Source organism: Loxodonta africana, chromosome 4, assembly GCF_030014295.1.
Source record: "Loxodonta africana isolate mLoxAfr1 chromosome 4, mLoxAfr1.hap2, whole genome shotgun sequence".
Classification (NCBI taxonomy): Eukaryota; Metazoa; Chordata; class Mammalia; order Proboscidea; family Elephantidae; genus Loxodonta; species Loxodonta africana.
In genome coordinates this window covers 92,112,513-92,139,927 of record NC_087345.1, presented here as the reverse complement: position 1 = coordinate 92,139,927, position 27,415 = coordinate 92,112,513, and the positions used below count along the sequence as shown (strand labels likewise).

The 27,415-nt window shown below is 52.4% G+C and overlaps 1 protein-coding gene across 1 annotated transcript in view; it reads right to left on the bottom strand.

Moving 5' to 3' along the window:
• FAIM2 (Fas apoptotic inhibitory molecule 2) overlaps nucleotides 1-26,921 on the bottom strand; it is a 37,367-nt gene extending 10,446 nt beyond the window's left edge. The window contains exons 1-11 of the mRNA XM_064284251.1: nucleotides 26,810-26,921; nucleotides 23,416-23,614; nucleotides 20,658-20,758; nucleotides 20,166-20,230; nucleotides 19,632-19,685; nucleotides 13,066-13,116; nucleotides 12,714-12,753; nucleotides 11,960-11,997; nucleotides 11,304-11,391; nucleotides 10,919-11,014; nucleotides 9,137-9,190 (exon numbers count right to left, since the gene is read on the bottom strand). Of these exons, the coding sequence (XP_064140321.1) occupies nucleotides 9,137-9,190; nucleotides 10,919-11,014; nucleotides 11,304-11,391; nucleotides 11,960-11,997; nucleotides 12,714-12,753; nucleotides 13,066-13,116; nucleotides 19,632-19,685; nucleotides 20,166-20,230; nucleotides 20,658-20,758; nucleotides 23,416-23,614; nucleotides 26,810-26,824 (801 nt within the window). The 5' untranslated portion in view covers nucleotides 26,825-26,921. The remainder of the gene's footprint in view (nucleotides 1-9,136; nucleotides 9,191-10,918; nucleotides 11,015-11,303; nucleotides 11,392-11,959; nucleotides 11,998-12,713; nucleotides 12,754-13,065; nucleotides 13,117-19,631; nucleotides 19,686-20,165; nucleotides 20,231-20,657; nucleotides 20,759-23,415; nucleotides 23,615-26,809) is intronic.
• Nucleotides 26,922-27,415: the final 494 nt, after the last annotated feature.

Sequence of the window (27,415 nt, the reverse complement as noted above, 5' to 3'; positions counted from 1 at the left end):
CATAGGAGCGTACATAGCAAATACCTAGAAAAATGCGTATAAAAAGGCCTGGAAGGACAGACACTCAAGTGACCACAGCAGTTACCTCTGGGGAGGGCAATGAGGGGCATGGTCAAAACCACTTTTGCTTTATTTGCATTAAGATTTTTTTCTAATGAAAAAAAGTATTCACATATTATGTAATTAAAAATAAAAAAAGAAGAGGTAGGAATAACATGGAAGAACTGCCTCGTGAACACTGTCGTTTCATCTTCATCACAAGCCTCTGCAGGGGCTGCATTCTCACCTCCATCAGGTGGCTGAGGAGATTGAGGTGCAGCCCATACAGGAACTGGCCCACCTGACACAGCCAGGAGAACAGCTCCAGTCTTCTGACTCCAAATCCCAGTCTCTTTCCACCAGGTGACACTGCTTTAAGTGTGTGTGTAGATGTCGTCTGTACTTTGTGGGTGGTATGTGCTTTCTGTGTCGTGGTGGCAGTGTGTGTGTGTGTAGGTGTGGTGTGTGCGTAGGTGTGGTGTGTGCTTGGTCATGGTGGTGGTGGTGTGTGCTTTGTGTGTGTGGTAGCAGTGTGTATGTGTGTGTAGATGTATGTGTGGTGTGTGTGTAGGTATGGTGTGGGCTTGGTTATGGTGGTGGTGGTGGTGTGTAGGTGTGGTGTATGCTTGGTTATGGTGGTGGTGGTGTGTGTGTGGTGTGTGTGTGGTGTGGTGTATGCTTGGTGGTGGTGGTGTGTGGTGTGTGTGTAGGTGTGGTGTGTGCTTGGTTATGATGGTGGGGGGTGTGTGTGGTGTGTGTGTATGTGTATGTGTATAGGTGTGGTGTGTACTTGGTTATGGTAGTGGTGGTGTGTGTGTTAGAAGAGTGAAGGAGGTGGGACGGGAAGCTAACGGAGCTTCTGGCCAACAGCAACATAGGATTCTTGTGGGGGTTACAGGGAGCCCTGAGCCCACCAGGACCTGCCACCATTTTTGGAGCTGGAGGGTGAACCTGGGCTTTGGGGATTCTTTGCAAAGAGACTACCAGCCTTAAATCCTTGTGCCCTAGGGCGGGACACAGGAAAGCACGATGAAGCAGGGGAGTGGAGGTTGACACCTGGGGTCCATTTCTTGGCGGGTGCCAATAGAAGATACTCCTGTCCTCTCTCTTGACCTGAGAGTCAAAAATGGAAACAGCACAGACAACATCTGCATGCAGGCCTGGGCCCTGGAGGGAACCTCAAGGAAGTCTCAGAAGGAACAGTGTCTAGCAGGTATATGAGCCAGAAACCCTGGCCCCGAATGAAAGAGAGTAGTATATGTGAGTGTGTATGCAAGAGCCCAGGTGTGGCTGTAGAAGGGCATGTGTTTTAACACAATGTGTAAGAACAGAGACTGGGGAGTCACACTGAACTGGGTTCAGATTTTGGCTCTGACCTTAGGTAACTTACTACTAGTAACAGAAAATCCCAGTTGCCACGGAGGTGACCCCCTGTGTCAGAGTACAACTGTGCTCCACGAGGTTTTCAATGGCTGATATTTTAGAAGTAGATTGCCAGGACTTTCTTCTGAGGTGCCTCTGGGTAGACTTGAACCTCCAGCCTTTTGGTTAGCAGTTGAGCATGTTAACTGTTTACACTACCCAGGGGCTCCATTACTACTAATAGGTAATGCTTATTGGTCACTGATTATGTGCCAGGCACTGTTCGAAATGTTTTACATATATTAATTCATTTAAAAGGCACAATGACCTATAAGGTGGGTATTATTATTATCTCCATTTTACATAAGAAAACTAAAGCATAGAGCGATTATGTAAAGTTGATCAGTCTACACAGAATGTGGCAGAGATAGGATTTGAATCTAGGTGCCCTGGCTCCAAAATCTGGTGTTCTAAATTACTAGGTCAACATTCACAATAAGGGTAAAAGTGACAATCTATTGAGAAACTACCATGTACCAAGTGCTAGGCTAAGTTTCTTCCCACCCCCCTTCACATATTATCTTCATTAATCACTACAGTAGCCTTCTGAGACAGGTAATATTAGCCCCATTTTAAAGATGAGGCACAGAGAGGTTCAATAATTTGCTCGTGGTCATACAGTGGTAAGAGGATGAGCTAGATCTTGAATCTAGTTCAGGTGGAGTGCACCCAGCTACCTAGGGAGCTTCACCCACTTCACACACTCCTCCAGCCTGTCTGATGGCGTCTCTTCCTGGTTCTGCCGTGGAGAATCACCATCCTGGATGTGAGAGCAGTGTTTCTTCCCCTCCCTCCCTGCCCTACCCCTGCATACCAGTGTGGATGCTCCTCTGCCCTGCTCCTGCCTTCAGTCCCCCACTCCCCCTACCCTGATTTTTTTTTTTTGGGGGGGGGTGGAGGAAGGAGAGGCCTTCCTTCACCTTCTCTGGGTTGGGTTGGATTTGAGCAGGGCGTTGGTTCCTGAGGATTAGCACCTCAGGGAGTGAGACAGAGGTGAGGCTTGGGAGGGGGACAGCATACATTTTCCCCTGAAGGAGCAATTGCTGGTCAATCAGCCCAACCCTGGGGGGTTTCCAGAGGGTTCAGGCTGAACTTCCAGAGGGTTCAGGCTAAACCTCAGGTAGGATGATGTTAGGGCTGTTTTAGTGGGGGAGGGTGGCAGAATAGAGGAGGTTCTCAGCAGACAGATCTCTCAGGCTCATGTAAACCATGGAGACAAACAGCCTCTAAACTCTTAATGAAATAAAGGTAAATATAAAATAAAATGTATTGTATTTGTGTGGCCATTTTTACTTTCAAAGTGTGTCCATAATTGTGAAGAAGGTAGGGCATATGTTCATGACCCCCACTGGAAAACTAAGGGTGCTAAATGGTGAGGGTGGGGTGGGGGGAGACTGGAATTTTTTTCCAAATTCCCCAGATGTTATATGAGTTTGGCAGGATGGTCGTGTGTTGGTGAAACACTGATTCCCTGTTGGCGCTGGACAGAAGACCCCGCTGCGAGCCTAGCCTTAGGGGTGCCAGAAGGTTGGGCCTCCTGCTGTAGGGGAAGCAATCTGAAGGACCCCTCGGGACCTCCATTTCCAGTTTGTGAAATGAACAGGGAGACAGAGCAGGAAGAAGGCTAGGCTGAGAGGACAAGTGGGCTTTTACCCTAGCTCTGCTGCCAACACCGCTCTCTGGGCCTCAGCGCACACTCCCTGAGAACCCTACTAGAGACTGAGGGCAGATGGCTGTGTGCCCCTGCCAGGGTCAGGAGTCAACACTCAGCCTCGGAGGCCCAGCACCTCTACAAAGTGTCTTTCTACACAAGTTTCACTCGCCCAAATGCCATCAGCCCTGAACCATCCAGTACTAACCACACATGTTCTCCCTGCTACCCGGCCCCTGATTCTGGGACGCTACAGTGGCTTCCTGTCTCCCAGCCTGTGCCCTGTCCACACAGCTTCTGGCTGATCCTCCTTAAACTGCAGTGACTGTGATATTTCTCCCCTGCTTATCAACTGTCCGTGTCTCCTAAGGTCCCCAAACTGGCCAGGCTGGGCAGTGAGGGGAGAGTTGTGCTCCTCTTAAGCCCTTCACCTATTTCTAAATAAAAGTCCTATGCTTATGCCTAGTTTCTTCCCTAGCTCTCTGGCACTTGGCGTCCTGATTTACCTGGCTTGGAGGCCTTAGTTTCCCCAAAGTAGGACCAACTCCGAGGTTCAGCAACTGGCCCAAAGTCATGTGGGCACTGGAGGCTCAGTTGAAGCTAGAAACCAGCTGGCCAGGCCTTTGGTCCTGCTGCCTCTCTCTTTCCCTGCCCCAGCCCCTCTACCCTGCCCCATCACCCCAGCCTAGCCCAGACCTCATGCTCCCCTGCCTGCCTTTCTAGGAGCTTCTACAAAAAAAAAAAACGCCTAAGGAGACCACCTGGGAGGGAAGAAGAGGGTGAAGCCACTCTGAGGCCAGCACCTTCCTGCTGACTCATCCACTTCCACTAGCATCTGGGTTCTGGTCCCAGTGGGGCATGGGTGGGACCGGAAACCCAGGGCCTCCTGAGAACGTACTAGGGCTAGACATGGGTGAGGCCTAGGAGGTGCCTGTCCCCCAAGGCTGGGCCAGGGCCCTAAGAAGCTTTAGCTGTTTTGGCCCCCAAATCTCAGCTCAGTCCCGCTAGCGGGCCTGTCCTCAAAGATGGCAGAGTCTGTCAGGGGAGGAGCTGAGGTTTCCAGGAGAGAAAACCATTTGGTTCTTATAGCCCCTCCAACGCCCAGCTGGTGGGGGTTTTGGGGGGTGGTGCCCCTGGGGGCTTGGAGCCTCCTCTGACGCTTCCCCTTATCCCTTTCTCAGGCCATGCAGAATGCATTTGTAATCCCTGCCTAGCTGCAGTGCTGAAAGTCCCCCTTACTGAGAATCCCCCAAACTAGTATGGGAGAATGGATTGAGCAGGGAGCATGGGGCTCTTGTTCTCGGGATGGGCTAGAGCTAGGGGACCACGTGATTCCACAGGACAGAACTGATGCTGGAAGCAGGTCGGAGGTGGTTTAGGGCCTTCTGAGTTGGGGTTAATAGCAGGGCATAGGGACCTTAATTCATGTGTCACTGGGCCTCCGAGAGCCTCTGCCCACCTGTCTCAGAGACAGCCTGAGGGAAGAGGTGGGAGGTCAGTCCAGCCACCCCCTTCTCAACTTTCCCCTACCCTACGGGATCCAGGGGACCTGCCACATGTATTCCCTCCCAGTGAAAATGAAGGTGGCCAGGGGCTGGAGCTGGGAGATTCACTGAATATGCTCCTAACCATCGTTTACATAAGCTGCAGGTTGATCCCAGCCAAGAGCATTTGGTGTACTGATCTGGTAAGGAGATCTTAGCGGCTAATTAGGCTCTGTGGTTCCTCCTCCCTGGTGACTCACGGAACATTGACTGGCATAGCGCTGAAGTCAACTGTGCAGCTGATGCTTTCTTGCCTTCGCTCTGACAGCACCTCTCTCGGCCTGGCACTGCCCCTCACCACATCTCTCAGGCATCCACTCATTCAGCAAACATCTATGGGCACCTACTGTGTGCCAGGCACTGTTCTAGCACCAGGGACGCAGCAATAAACAAACCAGACAAAAATCCCTACCCTCAAGGAACTTAAATTCTGCTGGAGGGAGACCAACAACAAATAAATCAGAAAAATACATGGTATATCAAGGGATGAGAAGTGCTATGGAAATAGACTGTGGCGGAGAGCGAGTGTGAGGGCAGCACTGGTAGGAGGCCATTGCAGCAACCCAGGCAGGAGCTGATAATGACTTGGGCCAGACTAGCTATGAAGGTGGAGAGAAGTGGTGAGATTCTGGAGAGAAGGTGGAGCCAGATGTGGGGTGTGAGAGATGGAGAGGTTGAGGATGTCACCAAGGCATTTGGTCTGAATGACTGGAAGGATGAAATTGCCATTCTCAAAGATGAGGAAGGCTATGGGAGGAGCAGGTGTTTAGGAAGAGAGCAGGGGCTAGTTTTGTACATGTTAAATCTGGGGTGCCTGTTAGATTTCCAAGTGGGGATACTGACTAGGCAAACTGGAAATTCTAGTCTGGAATTCAAGGAGAGATCTGGGCTAGAGATTTAAATTTTAGAATCAACAGCATAAAAGATGGTATTCACATCTAGGAGACTGACTGTCATGGATTGAACTGTGCCCCCCCCAAATATCTGTCAACTTGGCTAGGTCATGATTCCCTTGTATGATTATATGATTATCTACCATTTTATCTTCTGATGTGATTTCCCTATGCGTTGTAAATCCTATCACTATAATGTAATAAAATGGATTAGTGACAGTTATACTGATGAGGTCTACAAGATTAGGTAGTGTCTTAAGCCAATCTCTTTTGAGATATAAAAGAGAGAAGCGAGCAGAGAGACATGGGCACCTCATACCACCAAGAAAGCAGTGCTGGGAGCAGAGCGCGTCCTTTGGACCTGAGGTTCTTGCGCTGAGATGCTCCCAGACAAAGCCAAGACTGATGACAAGGAATTTCCTCCAGAGCCAACAAAGAGAGAAAGCCTTCCCCTGGAGCTGGTGCCCTGAATGTGGACTTCTAGCCTACTGGACTGTGAGAGAATAAACTTCTTTGTTAAAGCCATCCACTTGTGGTATTTCTGTTATAGCAACACTAGATGACTAAGGCACTGACTGAGACCCCATAGGGAGTGAGCTGAAGAAGAGGAGTCCGGTGACCCTCAAACCAAAAACCTAACTTGTTGCTGTGGAGTCGATTCTAACTCATAGTGATCCTAGGGTCCTCCACTGTTTAGAGGTATGGGAAATGAGCCTAGTGATCAGTGAGGCAAGAGGAAAACCAAGGGAGTATGGTGGCCTGAAACCCAAGTGCAGACAATGCTTCGGGTGGGGGTGGTGGGGATGATCGATTTTATCAAATGCTGCTGAGGGCCAGGTAAGAGGAGGACTGAGAATTGACTGCTGGGTTTAGCAACATGGAGGCCACTGGTGACCTTGATGAAATCGTTTTTAAGAGAGTTCAAGAGAGAATGGAAGGAGAGGAACTAGAAGGAGGGAGGGAGAGAGGGAGGAAACAAATTGGAAAAAATAAGTATAGATTCTCTTCTAAGGAGGTTTACTACGAAGGGGGCAGAAGGTGAGGGGGGTGGGTCAAGAGTGTTTTGTGCATTTTTTTTCAGATGGGAGAAATCAGAGCATTTTTCTGTGCTGATGGGAATAATCCAGCAGAGAAGGAAATACTGATGACACAGGAGAGAGGGAGAATTGCTCCCCAGCCTTGCCCCAATGCCAAACCAATAAAAATTGTCCTGTTGGAGGGAAGATCATAGGGATGCTGGCAATAGCCCCAGGCTGGGCACAAAACACCTGGGTCCTGGTCCTAAATATGCCCCTTACTGGCAGTGGGGCTCTGAGCCAGCCCCATAAGCCCCAGGGCTTCCAATGTAGAAAGCAAGTTGTACAACATCAGCTCTGCCTCCCTCCCTGGCTTGTGGTGGAGATTCAATGAGGCAATAGGTGTGAAAGTGCTTTGTAAGATGTGAAGGGTGGAACAGACGGTTGGGATTATTTTTATTATCCTAATAATGCAAGGGACTATTAAACAAATTTAAGGGATTACTGTTCATCGAGCCCCATTTGTATGCATAGCCTCCCTCCAGACCTCACACAATTGCTGAGACCTGATCTGTGTGAAGCTAATTCCAGGCCCTTCACTGATGCTCACCTCCTCCCACCCTCCTGCAGCCTCATTTTCCCTGGTTTGACCAGTCTTCTGTCCCTGGGCACATGCTCCTCTCTGAGACCCTCTTCCCTCCTAGCCTGATTGCCCACCCTGTCCTTAAAATAGAAACTTCTCTTGAAGGTGTTGCCTGCAGGAAAAAGCTTTAGCCCAGGAGCCAGAGAAGTTAGTACCTCAGGGTTATCAACCATCCCTATTTGCCCAGGATTTAGGGTTTCCCTAGGGAGTGGGACTTGCAGGGCTAAAACCAGGAAATTTCCAGGTAAATTGGGATGAGCTGGTCACCCTAGTCTTGACCAAAGCCACACTTGGTTGATTTGCCATCACCCTACTGAGAAACCTTGGACAAATCACTCAACTTCTCTAGGGTTCAGTGCTGTCGTCTGTAAAAGGAGGTGCTTGGAGTTTCAGTAGATGATCCCTTTTTAGTCCCCTCAAGCCCTGACGTTCCGAGCCTGGAATTATTTATTCATCCCACCAATATTTACTACCCCTAGGAGCCACACTCTGGCGCCCCTGCCACAGCCCACACCTCACTCATAGTAGGTGCTCAGTAAAGACCTGTGGAGAAGATGAATGAATGGACCTACCATACTCCCACTTCTGGCTTGATCCCTATCCAAAACACTCAAATCTTTGCTCACAGTTCTGACCCCACCTTTTCCCCACTCTGCACCTCCAACCGGTCACCCACAAGTCTCTGGAGCCTGTGATTAAGCTGGAACTCTGATCAGACTGAGTTCAGCTGAATGTTCCAATGAGGGAGAATAGAGTCTTGTTACTGTACCCACTAGCAATGCATGCTTACCTTGGGACCCCCCTCCCCAAGAAGATGACATCACCCTGGGCCTGCTCACCTAGATGGATCCTGAGCACCACCATGTTCACACATTTGGAGCCCACCTGAGCAAAGGGCCTGGGTTGGGCTGCTCCAGGCAAGTGTTCCCAGTCCTCTGGGCATCTGCTTCCGGTCTACCCATCCCCCTCCACAACTGTCCTCAGATCCCAAGTGGGGCTTGGGAACCAGACTGTCCAGGTTCCTAATTTGGCCCCATCACTTCCTAGGATGCTGTATGACCTTGGGCAAGTGATTGAATGTTTCTGAGCTTCAGCTTCCTTATTGAAACTTGATGATATCAGTACCCACACCAGTTGCTATCAAGTCGATTCTGACTCCTGGTGACCCCATGTGTGCAGAGTAGAACTGTGCTCCACAGGGTTTTCATGGCTGTGAACTTTCTGAAGCAGATTGCCAGGCCTTTCTTCCAAGGTGCCTCTGAGTAGGTTTGAATCGCCAACCTTTCAGTTAGTAGCTAAGGACTTAATTGTGTGCACCGTCTAGGGACCCAATGGTAACAATAGAAGCTAGGTTGTAGACTTATGGTGAGGATTAAATGCACGTGGAGAGTTTGCTTGAGGAAAAGCAAGTGCTCATTAAATATTAGCTATTATTGTTACTTTCATCATAATTATTGTCATCAACTCTCAGTTCCCAAGCCTGAGAACAACAAAGAACAAGTTCAATCTAACACTGTGTCTCTCACAGGGGGCTTGGAAGTTCCCTTGCTCCAAGAAGCCTTCCCAGATTATCCCTAGGAGAGCAACTACTTACTTGGTCCATGTGGCCAGGACATTTCTACTCCCCCACCCCTACAAGCAGTGCTGACCCTCCCAGGAGGGATGGCTTCCTCTTGCCCAGCTCTGCCTCAGTCTAAAGCTTCAGTCCTGCTGTAACGACCTTCACCTCCCCCTGAGCAGCTCTGCTGGTTTGTCTTAGAGACCAGATGTAATTCCTTGGACACAGAACTGAGCCCAGCCCTGAAAACAGGTGCTTCGGAAGGGTCCAGGGAGAAGGACTGTAAGGAAGACAAGGATGATGGAGGGGCCTGGGGAGACAATCAGAAGACTAAGAAGGCAGAGCCCTCAGGGAGCCAGGCCACACTCACCAATGTAAACACGCCTGCACCCAGCACTGCGTACACTGCATGGAGCCAGGGGACCTGTGAGGCAGAGGCAAAGTGGACTTAGAGTTGGAGAGACAGGGTGGCGGGGCAAAGGGGCAGGGAGGAGGGCTCAGTCCAGAGAGTAGAGGATGTAGGATAGGACTCCCTCCCCATCAGGCCTCTCTCTCACCATCCAGGCCTCCCCAGCTGTCCCTAAGAAGCTCCAGGACCCAATGGGGTCCTTGAGCCTTTGTGTGTTCATGGTGCATGGGGTAGCCCCAAGATAACAGAGATCATGAAGGGGCTGGCAGGGTAGCTCCCAAAGCTCCCAACCTACCCAGGAGCTTCTTCCCTCAACACACAGCCTCAGGCTTAGGCAGACGAGGATGACATATCCCACTGGGGCTGCCATCCTCCCAGCCTTGTTCTGATGGGGGTGCTGCTCCCACCTCTTGGTGTGTGCTCATCCCTGTCCGATAGAGGGTCTATCTGTCCCTCTGTTGGGGAGCTCCTTGGCCCAACCTATGGGGGCAAGGGGTTCGGATGAAAGGGGACAAAGACTTGAACTCAGAGGTGGGTAGGAGGCCGTCTGCGGTCCCTGCCAGCTGTGCACAATGGGATTGCCTGCAGAGGCTGAAGCAGCACCCCTTCCCCTCCTCTGCTCCCCACCCCCAGGTCTCAGGGCCACCCGGCTGTGTCTGCAAGCTCTGCAGGAGGTGCCACATCAGCCAAGCCCTCCACAGGGTACACCGCCAGAAGATTCCTGGAAACCCAGGAGTCCCATGAGCCTGATCTGGGTCAACAAAGGGTTCTTTGAAGCTCTGGGAGCCCCTTCCTGTAGCCACCTCCCTATCGTAGCTACACAGAGGGCCCCCAGGCCAGCTCCGGCCCCTCCCTTAGTCAACAGGATCCTGGGAAGAGCCAAAGAAATGCCAGTACAAATCCTGATGTCCTGGACTGGGAGCCAAATACCCTGAGGCTGGGCAGGATGGGGCAGAGGAGGGGTGAGGAATGCTACTCCCAGCCCCACAGAAAAGGGGTGATGGGGGAGCACGTGCCAAACATGGCTAAGAGTGGGGTGGGGTGTGAGCTGAGGGACCACTGCCCTGCCCACTGAGCCCCCAGCAGGGGTCCAATAGCTCCCTCCTGAGTTCCCCAGGACTCAAACCTCAAGCCCTTCCTGTGATATTCCCAATCTGTCCCTATCCCCATCTGCAGTGACCTGGGGCTCCTGGAATGGGTCACTGAAACAGGGCAGTCATCATCAGATTTCCCCAGGGCAGGGTAGACATGTCTAAGAGCTGAGATTTGGTGGGCCTGTCGCCACTCTAATAGGCAGGGGTATGCTGAGCCCCACAGCCCCACCTCCCACCAGTTTCTGCCCTCTGGCCTTGGCTGGTCCCCCAAAAGCCCTAGGAGGTTGATCCTGTGGAGTACTCCCTCCTCTGCCCGGGGCTTAAATGCCCCCTGCCCTCCCTCAGCCTCACCTCCACCGAGAGGGGAGGATGGGAAAGGTGAAGCCGGATGTGGCTTGTGGAGCCGGGCAGGTGCCCAGACCTGCCAAGAAAAGCCACCTTGTTTGCTTAGCTCTCTGGCTGCCCACACAGCCAACACGCCTGTGGCAGGTGCCATGAGGGGCCAGACTGGATTAATGGCTGTGGGGCTTTGGCTCTGGGCCTTCCTGGAGGATGTAGAAGGGAAGAGCACCCACACCCAGCAGGCCCACTCCCTCCCTCCCCAGGGGCCCACGGCAGTGGGGGTGGGGTGGTGGTTCTGGAGACTCACATATTGGAAGGGCAGGAGAATGGCGAGAATGAGCCCACTGAAGAAGAGAGTCATAAGCAGCACAAAGAGCACACCCTGGCAGGAAGTGAAGTCAAACTGCGGGGACAGGAAGGTGTCAGCTGCCGGCCCGGTAGGCCCGCATAGAGCAGCTTGGCATTTCTAAGGGCCCCAATCAGGCAGTGTGCTGGCCAGGGGCTGAGGCCTAGACAGCAGTCTGGGGTCCTGTGCTCAGCCCCAGAACCCGGTGCTCCTCCCTGCCCTCCCCAGGTGGCCTCCCTAGACCCAGCTCACCTCTTTACCTCTTCCCAGCCCTAGTCCAAGCTTGGAGCCCCCACCCCACCCCAGCCTCAGCCCGGGGTCACTGCCCACAGGCCCCAGATCTGACCTTGGTCTGGAAGCTGAACATGGTGACTGAGAGGCAGACAAGGGCCGTGATACCCAGGCACAGCAGCACAGACATGGTGTTGTAGTAACTGCAGGACCATCAGGCCAAGGGGTCAGCTTCCAGGTCGGTTTGGATCTCCCCAGCCCTCCTTTTCTGCCAGGACCTGATCCCACAACCTCTATCCAAACCCTATCCCCCTTTCTCCTTGCTCTCTACATTCCCAGCCTTTCCACTGGGCCCCCTCCCCAACTTGCTTACACTAAAAATCACCGTGAGAAGGATCTTTAACAGATAGGAGAGGTCACATAGGAGCAGGGGTGGGGAAGGGATTGTGCTGGTACCTGGAGGTGGTTTGCAGGTAACTGCATGATCATGACTCTGGGGTCTTATAAGCTGCAGCTTGAGAGGTATCACCTTGCTCTCTACCATCCTCCACTCCTACCCCATTGCCCTGGCGGGATCCCGGGGTCACTGTCCAGCTGAGTGTGTGAGAAAGCTCTGGGACAGTGTTTCTTGTCTGTTTGAATCCCATCCCCATCCGGATACTCCCAGGAGGGACAGTGTTTGAGGGCAGCTCCCCTCAGGGTATGGCCAGTCCCTGACTCCCAGCCTAGCCTATGGCCACTCTCCCCTCCCTCCCCATCTGTTCCCTTTACCTGGACAACATCCCAGTGAGGTAGGCCATGGACAGTGTCTGAAAAAAGAAAGCAGGGTGAGGGAATGTTCCAGAACTCAGACTCTGGGGGCCAGCCTGGGTCTCCACCCCTTGCATGTCCCATTAGCTCTGAGTCTGCTTCACCCCTGCACATGATTACTTCCAGAACTCAGACTTGGCTAAGGAGCATCCCTGACAGGCCTTTTGCCAGCTGTTTCTTTCTTTCCCATTGTTGCTCTTCCTCCCTTACTAAGACCCCCCTCCTCTCATTCACTGTCCACAGCTCTAGGATGCCCCATACAAACCTTAAAAACAAAATCACATTGAAGAGCAACAGTGCATGGAAAGGGGGAAGAGAGAGCAGAACTTCTTTGCAGAAAAACCAAAAACCCAAACCCATAGCCGTCAAGCCGATTCTGACTCTTAACAACTCTATAGGACAGAATAGAACTTCCCCATAAGGTTTCCGAAGCTGTAAATCTTTATGGAAGCAGACTGTCACATCTTTCTCCCACGGAGTGGCTGCTTGGTTCGAACTGTTGACCTTTCGGTTTGCTGTCAAGTGCTTTAACCACTGCGCCACCAGGGTTCACTCTTTGCAGAAGTGGGGTGAAAATACTCCTAGCCTCCAGGGACCTCGCATTGGACATCCCCAAACCAGACTTCCTGGGTCTCAAAGCCCACCCTCTTTCCCTCCTTCAGCTCTGCTCCCAGCCCACCCATCCATATATCGCCCCCAGCCCCTTATCACTTACAAAGACGGTCAGAAGAATCAGGTTCCAGGGGAAATGCCTCCTGTAAGACAAGCCAGGGTTCAGAGCAAAGTCGAAGGTGCCAGAGGCTGCAGGCTGGGTCCCTGATACAGGGAAGGGGTTTCTGCCTGGCCCCAGCTACATTCCTCTGACCCATCCCCATGTCCTCCATCTGCCCCTGTCTGTCCTCCCCCTACCTCAGAGGTGCCAAGTAAAGGAGGGAGGGGCAAGCTTGCCTGACAGAGGCCCAGAGAAGGATAGAGCCCTCCCAAGGGGGCACAGCACACTGGTGGAAGACAGGGCTGAGGCACAGCTTCCACGATGCTGCTCATGTTCCCAGAAACCATCATCGTACCTGGGTCCAGAGCAGCAGGCCAGGGTCAGGTATGTCACAAAGAACACAGCGCTGAGAGAAACAGATGGATAGGGTGCATCAGTGAGTCCCTCTGAGGTCCCTCCACCCAGCTCCCCCTACTAATCCAACTCTCTGACACCCCTGCCCACAGGGCAGCGAGGAGGGTGAACAGAGTGAGGAGGGGAGAAGGCCATGGTCATCCTGACAGTGGGCCGAGTGGTACTCCAATTCCAAAAAGAAAGGAAGGGGATAGGATGAGCCTGCTTCTAGAAATACACTCACTCTTCACTTATCAACATGATTAGGTTCCAAAGACCAGGTTATTATGCAAAAGTTGGCATTATGCAAAAATGGAGGATGACCACATCAGATCACAAGATGAAGGATGACTACATCATTACATAACTGCCAAACCACTGAGAATCATGGCCCAGACAACTTGACACATAACCTTAACCTTCACAGCCAGTGTTACTCTTGCCTCACACCTTGGGTTTTGCTACTGCCAGACATACATTGTTAATGTGCGAAACTGTCGGATAGGAGATTTTTTACTATTGTCGTAAATGCAAAATGTCAGATAACAAGATAGTTGATAAGTGAAAATTAGTTGTGTTGAATGTTAGGTGCCGTGGGAAAGCTGTCCCTAACCACCCAAACTGAAGTGGCCTCTCCAGACACTACATTACTTAAAGCAAGAAGATGGGATACAGTATTTTCTATGTGCCAGGCACAACTCTGAGTGTTTTGTAAACATTAACTTCATCCCCTTATCTTCTCTATACAGTATGTTCTTCACTTTACAGCTGAGGCACAGAGAGGTCAGGTGACTTATCCAAAGTCATATAGCTACCGCATAGCCAAAGCAGAATTAGAAGCCAGGCACTCTGGCTTCAGAATCCTTGCTTAGTCACTGTCTCATTCACACCCTTCACAGCCCTTCTCTGCCTGTAACTATCTTGTTAGTTACTTCTTTGTTGGTTAACCCTATTAGACAGTAAGCTCAGCAGGGCCAGGGCCTCTGGCACGAAGCAGAAAGTGCCTGTGGAATGAATTGCTTGGATCCAGTGCAGTGTCCAGTGAGAAGCTGGCTGGAGCTAATGGGTAGCCCAGAGACAGGAATTGAGGACTGAGGACCTTCTGGAGAGCAGTGGAGGCTGAGGCCAGTGCAGGAGGTGGAAGACAAGGGCTGAGGACCCAGAGGCGAGGCCCACGCCTACCCAGATTGGTACCACATCTATTACATGGTCTTCAACCCCTAGTGGGCCCTCAGTGTGGCACTGCCACCTTTCCCCCTCTCTCTCCTCAGTTCTCCCATCATCCCCCATGAGAGCAATTCCAAACTTCCTCCCCCATCTACAAACCTCACAGCTGCCTCACTTCCGCACAGGCTGGCCTGATGTATCCCAGAAAAATTCCAGAAGATGAGGTGGGGCTCCTGCATGAATCACATCTATGTGCTCTCTGATCCCTCCTCCCATCCCAGGCAAACCTCCCCAACCTGGGCTTTGGGTACCCGTCCTCAACTGCCATGGCCATCTATAATATCTTCAACCTTCTCACTGGTACCTCTTCTCCACACAAACCTCCTCGCTTTAACCAGCATCTTCCCTGGCTCTGGTTACTGCCGCTTTATCCTTTCTCATAGCCAAGCTTCTTAAAAGAGTTGTCTCCACTCAATGTTTCCTCTTTCCCAGCTCCCAGCTACTCCTCAACCTAACAAAGCCAGCCTCAAGCCCATGTTATAAGAGCTGGTTTTGCCATGTCACTGTGACCTTGTTGAGTCCAATTGGCACTTGTCAGTCTTTACCTTACCTGACTTCTAAATAACAATCACTCCCACTGCTTCCCCTGGTTCCACATGACACACTTTTGGGTTGCCTCCTACCTCCCTGGCCACTCCTTCTTAATACCCTGCAGGGCATCTCTGAATATGCCTGGTTCCTTCAACCCAGGGTCCTGGCTGGGCTCTTCTCTCTTTACACTCTCCCAGGAGCGGGCAGTGGGGTGGGAAATGGAGATGGTTTATTCACGTAACTCCTTTTATCAGGCAAACGCTCATGACTCACACCCATATTTCCAACCTAAATCTTCTTTCTCAACCCCAGGTTGGGAAAATCCAACTGCCTACTAGGCAGACTTGGCTATTCAGAAACGCTTATAACTCAGCAGTTTAGAAGTGAACTCTTCACGTTCCCTGCCCCTTCTCCTGTATTCTGTATTACAGAGACCTAGGCATCATCCTTGATTCTCACCCCACCCTGGCCAATTAATCACCTGGACCTGTTGATCCTCCTACCCAAGCAGCTCTCAAATCTGTCCACTTCTCTTCATCCCCACTACCCTCACTGTAGATGAGGTCTGGACTGTTGCAGGAATCCATCTGGTCCTCCCGCCTCTAGCACCACCTTCTACCCTCCAAGCTACAGTCAGATCCAATCACATGACTCCTCTGTTTAAAACCCCCAAAGACCCGGCAATGTCCTGCATGACCAGTGGGCCCTGGCCCCTCTCCAGCCCATCTCTGATGACACTCTGCCCCCTCCACTCTGCCCTGTAGTCACGACACACTCTGCACCCCCTCAACTTGCCCTCACACACTGCTCTTGCCTGGAAAGGTTGGCAAGGACACCTATGCCTGGGCTAGAAGGGCTAACCCCCCTACCCTGCAGGTCTGCTTATCTGACTCGCTGCCCAGATGGAGCACATGGGGGGACCAGCCCGAGACATTCATTTTGTATTCCCAACATCTAACCTGGTGCCTTACTTCTGGTAAAAAAAAAACAAAAAACAAACCCATTGCTGTTCAGTTGATTCTGACTCATGGTGACCCCATATGTTACCCCATTAGGGTTTTCTTGGCTGTAATCTTTACAGAGGCAGATCGCCAGGCCTTTCTTCCGCAGCACCACTGGGTGAGTTCGAACAGCCAACCTTTTGGTTAGTAGTCGAATGCAAACCATTTGTGCCATCCGGGGACCTTAGTACTTGGTAGGTAGTCTCTAAATATCTGCTGAATGAAATGTCAGACTATGCCAAAGAGCCGTGTATAGAGGGGTTGAGACAAGCCCATTAAACTTGGTGACTAAGACACCCCTATCTTAACCCTTTCCTATTCTTCATCTTCTTCAACGGTTCTCAAATAATGTGTGACTATTGTCATAGTGATTGGGAGGTTTTACCGGTTTTTTTTTTTTTTTTAGTCTTAGTGCTAGGGGACTCTAAACATCCTGCTCCGTGTGGAACTGTGGAACTGTCTTACCCCAAATGCCAATAGGGCCCTGGCTGAGAAAAACTCTGGCATCTGCTCTCTTCTGATCTCGAGGCGCTGGTCAGTCACTTCAATAATGAGATAACAAAATACCCTTGTCTGTGTGTATTCTGAGTGAGGGTCCTGTCACCCTGGCTACACTGGAAGCTTCCCGAAGACGAGCTTCTGGTTTCCTTTTCTCTCTGGTCCATATCTCTTTAATCCTCAAGAAAAGGGGGCAGGAGGAAGGGCAGAGGGACTGAAGACATGGGAATTATGGCCCAGCAAGTGGTCAGGAACAAGGCTTTAGAGCCAGACAATCCTGCATTCAAGTCTCAGCTCAGCCACTACTATTGTGTGACCTTGGGCAAGGTACCTAATTGCTGAGCCCCAGTTTCCTCATTTGTAAAACAGGAATAATGGTACCAACGCACTGGGCTGTTTCCAGGCATGAAGGCAACAACGCATATTTAGCACAGGGCCTGGTTCTGTGAGCGGTTATTATTCTAATTAGAAGCTGGCTGACTGACAGCTTCCTGGAGAGGCTCTGACCCACCTCTGCCCTGGCCCTGGTCTCACACTCTGCCTGTTTTTTTTCCCCTCACCCCCAGCCCTTACTCCTTCCCTGTAGGGAATCCTGCAGCTCCCGCTGAGGCTCAATGGGAACTACCAGACAATAAGGTGAAAACCCACTGAGAGAGATGACTGAGGCCTTGAGAAAGCAGGAGGAGAGAAGGCTGCCATCCCAGGGGGCAGAGAATGAGTCACAGAACAAGTGAAAGACTGACTTGCACATCAGAGCCTGGGTTGGAGCCACAGGCTGTTCACAGTGTGTGTGTGTGTGTGTTGGGGGCAGGGGGAAGGTGAGGCTCAGGTAAAAGGCCAGCTTCCAAATCCAGGGTCCTCCCTGACCTTGTCCTGCTTCAGGACCTGGTCCTGGGCTTGGGGGAGACAGTTGAGCACAGAGGGTACGTGCACCATTTTTGCAACAAAATGACGTGGGTTTTAATCATTGCTATCGCTGATTACGTGTTGGATTATTGCTGAAATGTGTCGGAATAGACTCAATGGCAACAGGTATTGCTGATTAGGAAGCAATAGCTTCTCTCTGAGCCTCAGTTTTGTCATCGTAACACGGAGGGAGTAAAAGAATAGCATCTGTCTAGGATGGTTGTTGTAAGGATCAAATGAGAAACATATGTAAAGTGCTTAGTACAGTGCTTCACACCCAAGAAAAGAAGCAGCTTTATTCTTATTGCTATTGTTGTTATTCTAAAGGGGCTGAGCCCTAAGAGGACACTTGGTGTGTTGGAGGAGGTGAGACCCACCAGGACTCAGAGGCGGAGGTAGACTGAGGGGGCAGAATGGATAGAGCTGAGGGGCAGGGAGCAGGCAGGGCAGAGCTCCAGGTAAGCTTCCTGGAAGAATAGGGCAGCACCCTGGTGGTGAAATTCCCAAGCACATTTAAGACTTTGGGGCACCCCCATGAAAGCACACAGCCCATGCCCACTTCCGACTCACAATAATGATGTTCCCTCCTCCCCTACCCCCACGCCTCGAAACTACCCCAAACTCCTGAGCCAGAGGAGGAGGGAAGGGCTCCACATCTTACCACAGGCTCTTACCTACCCCCCCATGGGGTGGGCTCTGCCCCCACTTCCTGGGCCTGCTCATTCCTGGGCTCTCCCCCTGCCACCTTCTGCTCAAAGCATGGGGTCTCACAGGCCCTCCCACAGAAGGCTTGGAGAGAGGCCCGGGGACTCCGCGCCCGAGTTCATGGGGCACCTGAGGCTGCCAAGCAGTGCTGACGCGCTGGGATCCATGCCAACCTGCCATGTGGGCTGGCCTCGGAATGGTCCCTGGGGGCTCATTAGCTTTACCCTACCATGCCTTCCAGTTCCCCAAGGCACATGTCTCCCTGCCTGGTCTGCAGACAGCCCTCTGCCCCGCACCCTAAGAAAGGCTCTGGGTGTAAATGTCTTGTCTCTGAACCCCCAGCCTGACCAAGCTAGCTCCTCTCCTCCCAGGAGCCCCAGAGGCCAGAATGAGTCTGCTTCCTGCCAGGCTTGTGTGAACTCCAGGCACTCTGGGACCACTGTGGGCTCAGTGGTCCAGGGGCTGAGCTCACCTCCATACCAGCTCCCCTCCAGGAACAGGGCTAGAAGAGCCGTGGCTGGGCATTCATAACCTACACCGTGTAAGCCCCACTACGCTCCTAGACGTCCTAGGGTCTCCATACAGAGCTCCCCAGCCCTCGGCCAGTCTAGTCCCTCGTGTACCAATTGTACCACCTCCATTCTCACTTCCATGTTTTTGCTTAAGCCATTCCCTCCCTGGGACACTGCCCCAGGCCTCCTGGCCCATCTTCTGAGGCGAACCCCCGGTGTGGACTGAGTGTTCTGGTATACAAGGCTCACTCCTTCCCCCTTCTGCTGCCTTTTACTGCCCGCCCCTTCCCACGCAGAGGGCTCCTCCCCAGCAGCTCCAGGACAGGGCTGGGCCCGCAATGGGTGCAAGGAGGAGACTGTGGCCAGAGCAGTTCTATTCTGAGCCCCAGGTGGTTCTGGCCTGGAATTATCCAGAATGATCCCTGAATTGCCCGGACAGGATGGGTCGGAATCACTCACACCGTCAAACCTTTTTACTCAAGTTCTCTGCCATGTTCCTTAAAGAATATAGGATAAATAGGAGCCAAGTGGCCCATGGGCTGAAGGCAGTCAACTGAGCAGAGTGGCTAAGAGCGCAGGTCTTAACTTGAGTCCAGGGTTCGGATCCCAGCTCAACAACTGACTAGCTGTGTGACCTTGGGCAAATTACTCAACCTCTCTGAGCCTCAGGTTTCTGAGGTAAACATATAAGTAGAGTTATGGATAGAATGCCACACTGTACATCCAGCACATAGAACAATGCCCAGCCCTTACTAGGCACTCCATAAGTGGTAGCTATTATGATTAGTAATTCATAAGCATTAATAATAATATTAATAAGAGTAGCAACATTATCATTAGTGTGGGACAAAGTATCCCAGCCCCCCTCAGGGCCAATGTCTAGGTCTCTCCAGCCAGGGCCCCAGCCCCACCCTTCCTTCTTTGTGCAGGCACCAGAACCTACTCCCCACCTTCTCCCTTCCCCCTCAGATCCTAATACCCCGAAAGTTTTCTCTGGACATGCTCTGAATCAGCAGAACTGGGGCATCTGTGAGAACAGTCCCTACAGGGTTGGGGGAAGCCATGAGCTTGGGATCTGTCAACAGAGCTCCTCCTTGTACCACTAATGGTCCTCTGGAAGGAAGCCTGGGGGACCAGGGCATACTCACTAGGATGCCCAGTACCAGCCTGGGTTGGCCTGGACATAGCTCTTGACGGGATCACTGCAGAGAAGGGAGGGAAGGAGAGAGTCAGAAATTAGCCTCAGTCTCTATTTTGGTTCAGCATCTGCCTCCCCACACAGTTCACAGGATTTGAGAGGAAGAAAGAGGGAATGTAGCCCCTGGAGGCTCAGGGGGCCCCAGCTCTCAGTCCCAGGCTATGGGCACCTGGAGATGCCTGGTGTGTGGCAGGTGGGCCTGAGATGCCCGGTGTGGGGCAGAGGGACCTGAGAGAAGTGACTGCCTCACAGTCACCTGCAGGTCCAGTGGTACTTGTGCATCCAGACCCCGGGGCCCACTCTGGACAGAGAACTCCCCACCCGTGTGCACTCTCTGAGGTTATTCCCCACATGGAGGGTCATCTTATGTGCCCCTGCAAAAATTTCTTCAGGCAAACACTCCAATAGAAGTCTGATTCTGTCTCTCTGCCCATGCCTGGCCACTGCCACTCCTGAAAGGTACCAGTCCATGTTGCCAACTCACCAGAAGGTAAAGAGAGCCACAACACCCAAGGTCACCAGCAACTGGATCAGCAGGATGGTGTAGACCTAGGGACAGAAGGGAGTTCCACTTAGCTTGGGGAGCCCTGTGAGGCCTATAGGCTCAGCCCACCAGCAAGGAGCCCCCAGCCTCCCAGTGGCTCCATCTACATTCCTCCGGGTCCACACCCTCCTTTCAAGGGATCATTGGAATGGGCCCAGGACAAAAGGGGAGAAAAGACCCCTCCAGAGCCCACACCCACAGGAAAGGGGCCCACAGTATCCTGAAAGGAAAGACAATGTGCTTAGGCCACAGCAGGGGATACTAGGTGAGAACTAAGAAGACACCTCCCGATAGGTGCTGCCAGCTGGGATTACAAGAGAAAGTAGGAGGGATGGCGTGCCCCTGCTCAGGCACGGGGCTGGGCCAGGGTCAGCTCAAGGGTCTCTCCCTGACCCGGTCTCCCAATTCTGGACTGTTGGGAGAGGCAGTTACCTTTCTGATGAAGACTCGGCGAACTTTCTGGTCATCCCAACTGAAGGTAGTGAAGCGCTCGAGGCCTCCAGAAGGGAAACCACTCTCATAGTTGGAACTGCCTGGGGTGGGCAGGTGAAGGGGCTATGAGAGGCACCCTGAACATATAAATACTACCCCAAGAGCCATCAGCTCAGAGCTGCCTCATTGTCAGACTGACCCTCTGGGCCTGCCGAAGCCCTTTTCTCCAGCCCCTTTTGGAAGCATACACCCCACCCCACCCCACTCCCAAATCCCTCTCTGGTCACTTCTTGCTTTCCCTGCTCTGGATCCTGGGAATGAACTGTCATCTCCCCTCCCCCCACCATGACCACGGCTCCCAGGGGCCAAACTGCCACACAAATGTGACCCTTCCATCTGGTTCCCCAACCCATCTCCCTGGACACTGGCTCCTTTGTAGTGGGAGTCAAGGATCAGAGAGGGACATCCACTCTTCCCAGGCTACCTAGCACATCCCAGGGCCTCTCTCTGAGGTCCTTGGGGCGGGGACTGGGGACTAGTTGGATGTGGAAATGTGGGCAGAAATTAGACTGGCTGGTGCTCCTGCTGGGAACCAGGACTGCGGGGAGGCCTGGGAGGGAAAAAGAAGCCAGGACAAGGGCAAGCAGTGGGGATGTGGATGGGATGAAGACTCAGGTCACAGTCCCAGAACTCAGGCTTTCAGAAGAGCACAGGCCCCACAGTCGGACAGACCCAAGTGTGGATTTACTAGCTGTGTGATCTTGAGCATGTCACCAACCCTCTCTGAGCATCTTTTCTATGATAGGGTCGGTGATACCCACCTCAAGAGGACTAAAGGAGATAACAATGAAAAGCCTATGGCTCTGTGCCTGATGGGGAGAATGCTGCCCTCAGATCGACATTCCCAAGTCCTCAAACGTGCCCACGCCGCCCCTGCCATCTCCCCGAGATCATCCCCTCACAACAATAGCCTCCTTCTTGATCTTTCAAAACAAGCAAAGCTGACCATGGCACTGCTCTGCTAGGAGCTCTTGGGGCCCCACTGCTCCTTATTCAACTTCAAATTCCTTTTCAAAGCTTCCACGGCCTAGTGTGAGCAAGGCCCTCCTGTCCACTGCACTTTACTCCCTCCCACTTTTTCCAGCCTGAGTATATTTTTCTCAGCCACAAGCTCTCTTGCCTCTGGGATCCTGCATGTTGTATTCCTTCAACTCTGAACCCTCTCTTCCATGCCTCTTCAGGGACTCAGTGTGGATACCCCTTCCTCCAGGAAGCCTTCTGTGATATCAGAGTTAAGCGAGCTGCCCAGGCCTCTATCACTGCATCTACTTGACTGTGTTGTAGCCATGTACAGAGTCAGCTCTGTGAGGGCACAAATCAGGCAGGTCTTGCAATTCAATGCATTCTCAGAAGTTAGCACAGTGCCGGACACTGTGCACACTTAGTAAAGTTTTGTCAACTGCTGACTGAGATAAGCTTTCTCCCTGTCCTGACAGTTCTTGGAAAACACTCCTTAAGGCAACCAAGGTATGGGAAGTGAGGAAGAGGGAGAGAGGTGGACCCACTGCAAGCCTGGGGCCTGGAGACCCTCACCCTCTTATCCATCACCTCTGCTTCCTGTTCTACCTCCTCCCTGCCAAAAGCCCAAGTAGCCAGGCCATGAAAGGGGAGAAAAGAAGAGGGAAAGCAGTCCTGTGGGTTGTCTGGGGTAGTGAGAAAGGTGCCCATGAATGCCAAACCTTCATTGATCTTCCAATAGGTCACAGTAGGGTAGGTATGGGCGCGGGGCTGAGGGGGTTTGTGGTAAGAAGTATAAACCATGGTGGCCAGTCCCTGTGAGCAGAGGTTCTGTCTGGGGCATTGTCCCTGGGATCCCTTCTAGAATCTTACTGTTGTTGGGGGAAGGGGGCCTGGTTGGGAGGCGGAGGTCGAGGGGCTGCTAAGTGAGGACAAAAAGGCTGAGGAGGATTTGAGACAGGCCCGTCCTTATAGCTGGTGGTTGGGGGGTGGGGCAAAGCTTCCCTGAGGCAAAGCTCCTCACAGGCAGCTTGACTCAGCAGAGGAGTTCCCACCAGCTGGGGTTCTTGGTCAGCAAGAAGCTCACGGTCAGCCAGCCGGTGAGTCTGCTGTGAATTATGCCAGCTGTGAGGGACAATGAGGTCCCGGCTGGTATCCACACGCCTCCCTCACATCTTGCTCCCCCTCCACCCAAAAAAGGCCTGGGGAAGGGAAGAGACAAGGAGAGTGGCCAGCGATGTGGATTCCCAGTGCCCTGGCCCTCAACAACCCTGTGGCCTCCAGGGGACCAGACCAGCCAGTGGGTAAACACTACACATTCTCTCACAGGGTGGACCCGTGGGAGCCAGTCCCCGCTAAGGCCTTGGCCTGCTCAGCCCCACACTGCCCCTTCCTTAGTCTACTCTGACCTTCCTCCTCCTCTTCTCTGCATCCCTTTCTTCTAAGAGGGGCTTTCTAGACTGGCCCCTTGTTTTTCTCCCCCCTCCAACTCCTCCATTTGCCCTAGTTCAGTCACTTAGAAAAATGCCCTCTTCCCCATTCGAGAACATCCTGACTGCAGACATTGCATCTCTCCCCTTTCATGGACTCCTTCTTGAATTACCCTCAGAAGAGTCCTCAGATCATACAGAGAATACAACCCAAAGTGCATCTCCTTCTGGGCAACTTCCTTCTACCCAGCTTTTCCATCTGGACCCACCATTCCCCATGAGGCTCAGCCTCCAGGAACTGAGACACTTACTGGGGTCCACATAGGCCCAGCTGGGATGGAGAGGCACAGCTGTGGGGCCTGGGGGGAAGGCCCCCGCCTTCAGCCCCTCCCCAGAGGTGGCCTCCTCATAGGAGGGCGGGGCCGAGGGCACTGCTGGAGGAGTCTCCTTCTTCTCACCATTTGCCTGCGGTTGCCCCTCGGTCCCGGGGGCCTTGTTAGCCACTGAGAGCTGTGGAGTAGAGGCAAAGAGAGATGGTCACCAGGGAAAGGGAGCCTTCCAACCCCTCCTCACCAGCCCCTCAATACCTGGAACTTCCCTGGATACTTCTAACCTGTACTAGGAGAAGGGGGATGCAGACAAGAACCTCTCTATTTTATAGATGGAAAAGCTGAGCCCCAGGAAGGTCATGGCTGGCCAGGGCACACAGTGGAGCTGGCATAAGACCTGAGGAGGGAGAAAACTCTGAGCATGCCCACCATCAGTGGTCACTATTCCTAGAAGGTTAGCCCCAGAGCGGGGACCTGGCCTGTTTTGTTCTGCTGTTTCCCTGGGGTCCAGGCACAAAGTAGGCCCACAAAAATATTGTTGAATAAAAGGTTCTCTCATTTAATCTCCCTGCTACCCTACTAGTCATTTTGACTCCCTTTTTTAATTTATTTTTTTGCTGCTGTTGAGAATATACACAGCAAAACATACATCAGTTGGACAGTTTCTACGTGTACAATGCAGTGATATTGATTACATTCTTCAACTTGTGCAACCATTCTCACCTTCCTTTTCTGAGTTGTTCCTCCCCCATTAACGTAAACTCACTGCCCCCTAAGGTTCCCATCTAATCTTTCAAGTTGCTGTTGTCAGTTTGATCCTATATAGATAGTTCTTAAAAGAGCAACATTCTCGAGGCAAAATTCTTTACTAGTTAAGCTAAACTACTGTTTGGTTTTAAGAAGACTTCATGGGATATTTTTGGTTTAAGGTTTAAAGATTATTTCAGGGCAGTAGTTTCAGGAGTTCATCCAGCCTTCATGGCTCCAGAAAATCTGGCTTCCATAAGAATTTTAAATTCAGTTCTGCATTTTCCCCCTTTTGATCAGGATTCTTCTAGAGAATCTTTGATCAAAATGGTCAGTAACGGTAGCCGGGCGCCATCTGGCTCCTCTGGTCTCCTGGCAAAGGAGGTAGTTGTTTGCGGAGGCGATCGGCCACACATTGACTTCTGTTTTTAAATGAAGGACCTGGGGATAAGAGAGAAGTGACTTGTCCACAGTCACAGAGCCACGCATGGCCTACTGGGCTGCAGAGCCCAGGCATCTTCCACTGGAACTGGCCTCTTCCTGCTGGGCTGGAGATGACACAGGAAGAATGGAGAGGGAAAGAACAAGGAGCTAAAAGGGGGAAGGAGAGAGAAAAGAGGAATGGGGACTGTGAAGTGTAGGAAAGGCAAGAGGCCCCAGGCTAAGGGCATGGTCTGGCCTCATCCTACCCAAACCTAGCCTCTCCCCCAAACCCAGAACCAAATCACAAAATGTCACGGCTGGAAGAGACCTCAGAAGGCATCTAGTTTAGCCCCTTTCTTCATTTTATAGAGGAGGAAACTGAGGACCAGAAGGAAATGTGCCAATGGCAAGTTGAAATCTCAAGCCCTTTTACAGTCAGATGTCCCCCTGCCCCACAGTGTCCACCTTTAGCTTTGGTGAGAGGATATGAGCTCTGAGGGCCTGAATAGTGCAGCCAGAGAAGAGAAGATTGGAATGGAGTAGGTGTTATGAAAGCAGAAACAGCAACAAAAGGGCAGAACTTCAGGACATGGAATTTAGGTCCCATTCCAAAAGAACATGTTAAACCTGAGGGGCCATTGAGGAGGCTGCAGAGTTCATTGCAGGGCAATTCTGAAGCATCCCAAAGATAGGCAAGGGCCTGAAGGTCTTGGGTTCCCATTCAGCCCTAGGTCCATTGAACTGGAGGAATCTTTTCCATCCCAAAGAAAGCTTGTGAACTGGGCCAGGAAAGCTGGGGCAAGGGGCAGAATGAACGTATTCACCCAAAGACAAGAGGTAGCATCAGCAAAGTGACTGGTGGGTATAGGGTGGGGTGGAGGGAGAGGACCCGGAGGGGGCAGTCCTCATTTTCACCACAGCGAAAATCCCCAGGCCTTCTTGAGGAAGGGACTCAGAACCCAGGCCTGGGGGAATGAGGCCCTGGCTCATGAGCTTCCTTCCCCTCCCCAAACCCCTTCATCACCCAGACCAGAAAGGTCAAGCCCAGGACAATCCATCCCAGCCCATCAGACCCAGACCAAACAGGAGGCCCAGAGGCCCTAGCCCTCAGGCCTGAAAACGATGATCATTTTTAACTTTGGCCCTGTCCAAAGCTGGTCCTCCTCACTAATCCCCACGCTGCCCCTCAGGCACCTGGAGCTGCCAGGGCCTAGCCCACTCCCCACATCCCGAATTCCCAAGCGAGACCTGACCAACTGCAGGAGGTAGCATCACCGAGTGACATCATTTTGAGGCCCTAAGAGCTTTTTTTTTAGGAGCTTAAAAACAGGGAGAGGAGGGTCTGAGGACCCAGCAAAGATGCCATTGGCTCTGAAGTTCATCTTAGGGACAAGAAGGGAAAGTGTAGAGGAGGTCCCTCTACTAGTTTCTCTGCCCAATCCTTGGCACCCCCAAACAGAGGTCCAGAGGATCCTCCCCCTTTGCTCCAGGTCCTGGCGGTTGTATAATTCCACAGGCTGTTGATGTTACATAACCCTATTAGGCCAGCCAACTCTCTGCCCCAGCCCTCCCCCCATACAATTCAGGCCTAAAACTGAAAAAAAAAAAAAAAGAGAGAGAGAGACGTTTTATCTGGTCTCATCCAGTTCCATGCCCCAGCCAAAAACAAAGCAAAAATGAGAGCATCCTGATGCAGGGTTGCCATAGTAACCCCCAACCACAGGGGATGTTTCCAGATGCGGAATAATGACCGGACATTGGGTGGGGAGTGTTTTTTGTGGAGGGCGCAAGATGAGCATGAAGTGGTTGGGTTTGGGATTGGAGAGTTGGGCCACAGGGTCCCATAGGCACTGCCCCTTGGGGCTCATCAGGCATAAACACACACACACACACACACACACACACACTTCTCACCCAGGCCCACTCCTTAAGGGTCCTGTGAAGGGTCCTAGGATGCCAAAGCATGGGGTGGAGAGAAGACAAGGGAGAGCCTGAAGGAGAGGCGACTCTGGTAAGCGGGAAGAGGCCCTGACTTATTCCTTGAAATGGACCTTTTTGTCCCTTGACTTCAACAGGGACGACAGAGAAGCATTCCAACAAGAGCCAGGGGAGGATTCTTGAGTGGTCCAGAGAGCTTGCTTGGGATGACAGGGAGGCAGGGGGATGGAGGATGGAGGATGGTGCAAGCAGGGGAAGGTGCCCGTACCTTTCCCTGGGTCATGGTGCTGTCTCTCTGGGAAGGGGTCCCTGAGGCAGGGTCGGCCGCTTGAGTCACCGCAGCCTGCCTGCGTCTCTTCCTTCCTCCGCGTGGGTTCTAGCAACATCCACTGCAGCCGGGCCAGGCGGGTAGGAGCATACCATCCAGGCGCGGGGCGGGGGGGGGGGGGGAGCCTGTAGGATGCGACGGAGGACGCTGCGCTGCGGATTCGAGCGGATGGGGGAGGAGGCGCGTTCACCACCCCGCTCCTGCTCCCTCTCCCCTCCTCCCCGGGGACAGCTGGGCGTCGCGCTATGGAGCAGCCCAAGTGAATGGGTGGGGGGGGCGAGGGGGGAGGTGCGGGCGGCTCGGTGACACCCGACCAGCTAATGCTGCCTGCCCGGTAACTGAGCCGAGTGTCAGGGCCTAATCTCCACCATCTCTGCCGCTGACAGACTCCATCCGTGCCGCTGCCTTTTCTTCCTCCCTCTTCGGATGTGGCCCTGATTTCTGTCTCCATCACTTCCTCTCTCATCTCTATTTCATCATCCACTGTATAGTGGGAGAATGCCCGGACATCTGTGTACCCTGCCCGGCTTCTAACAGGGATCCTGG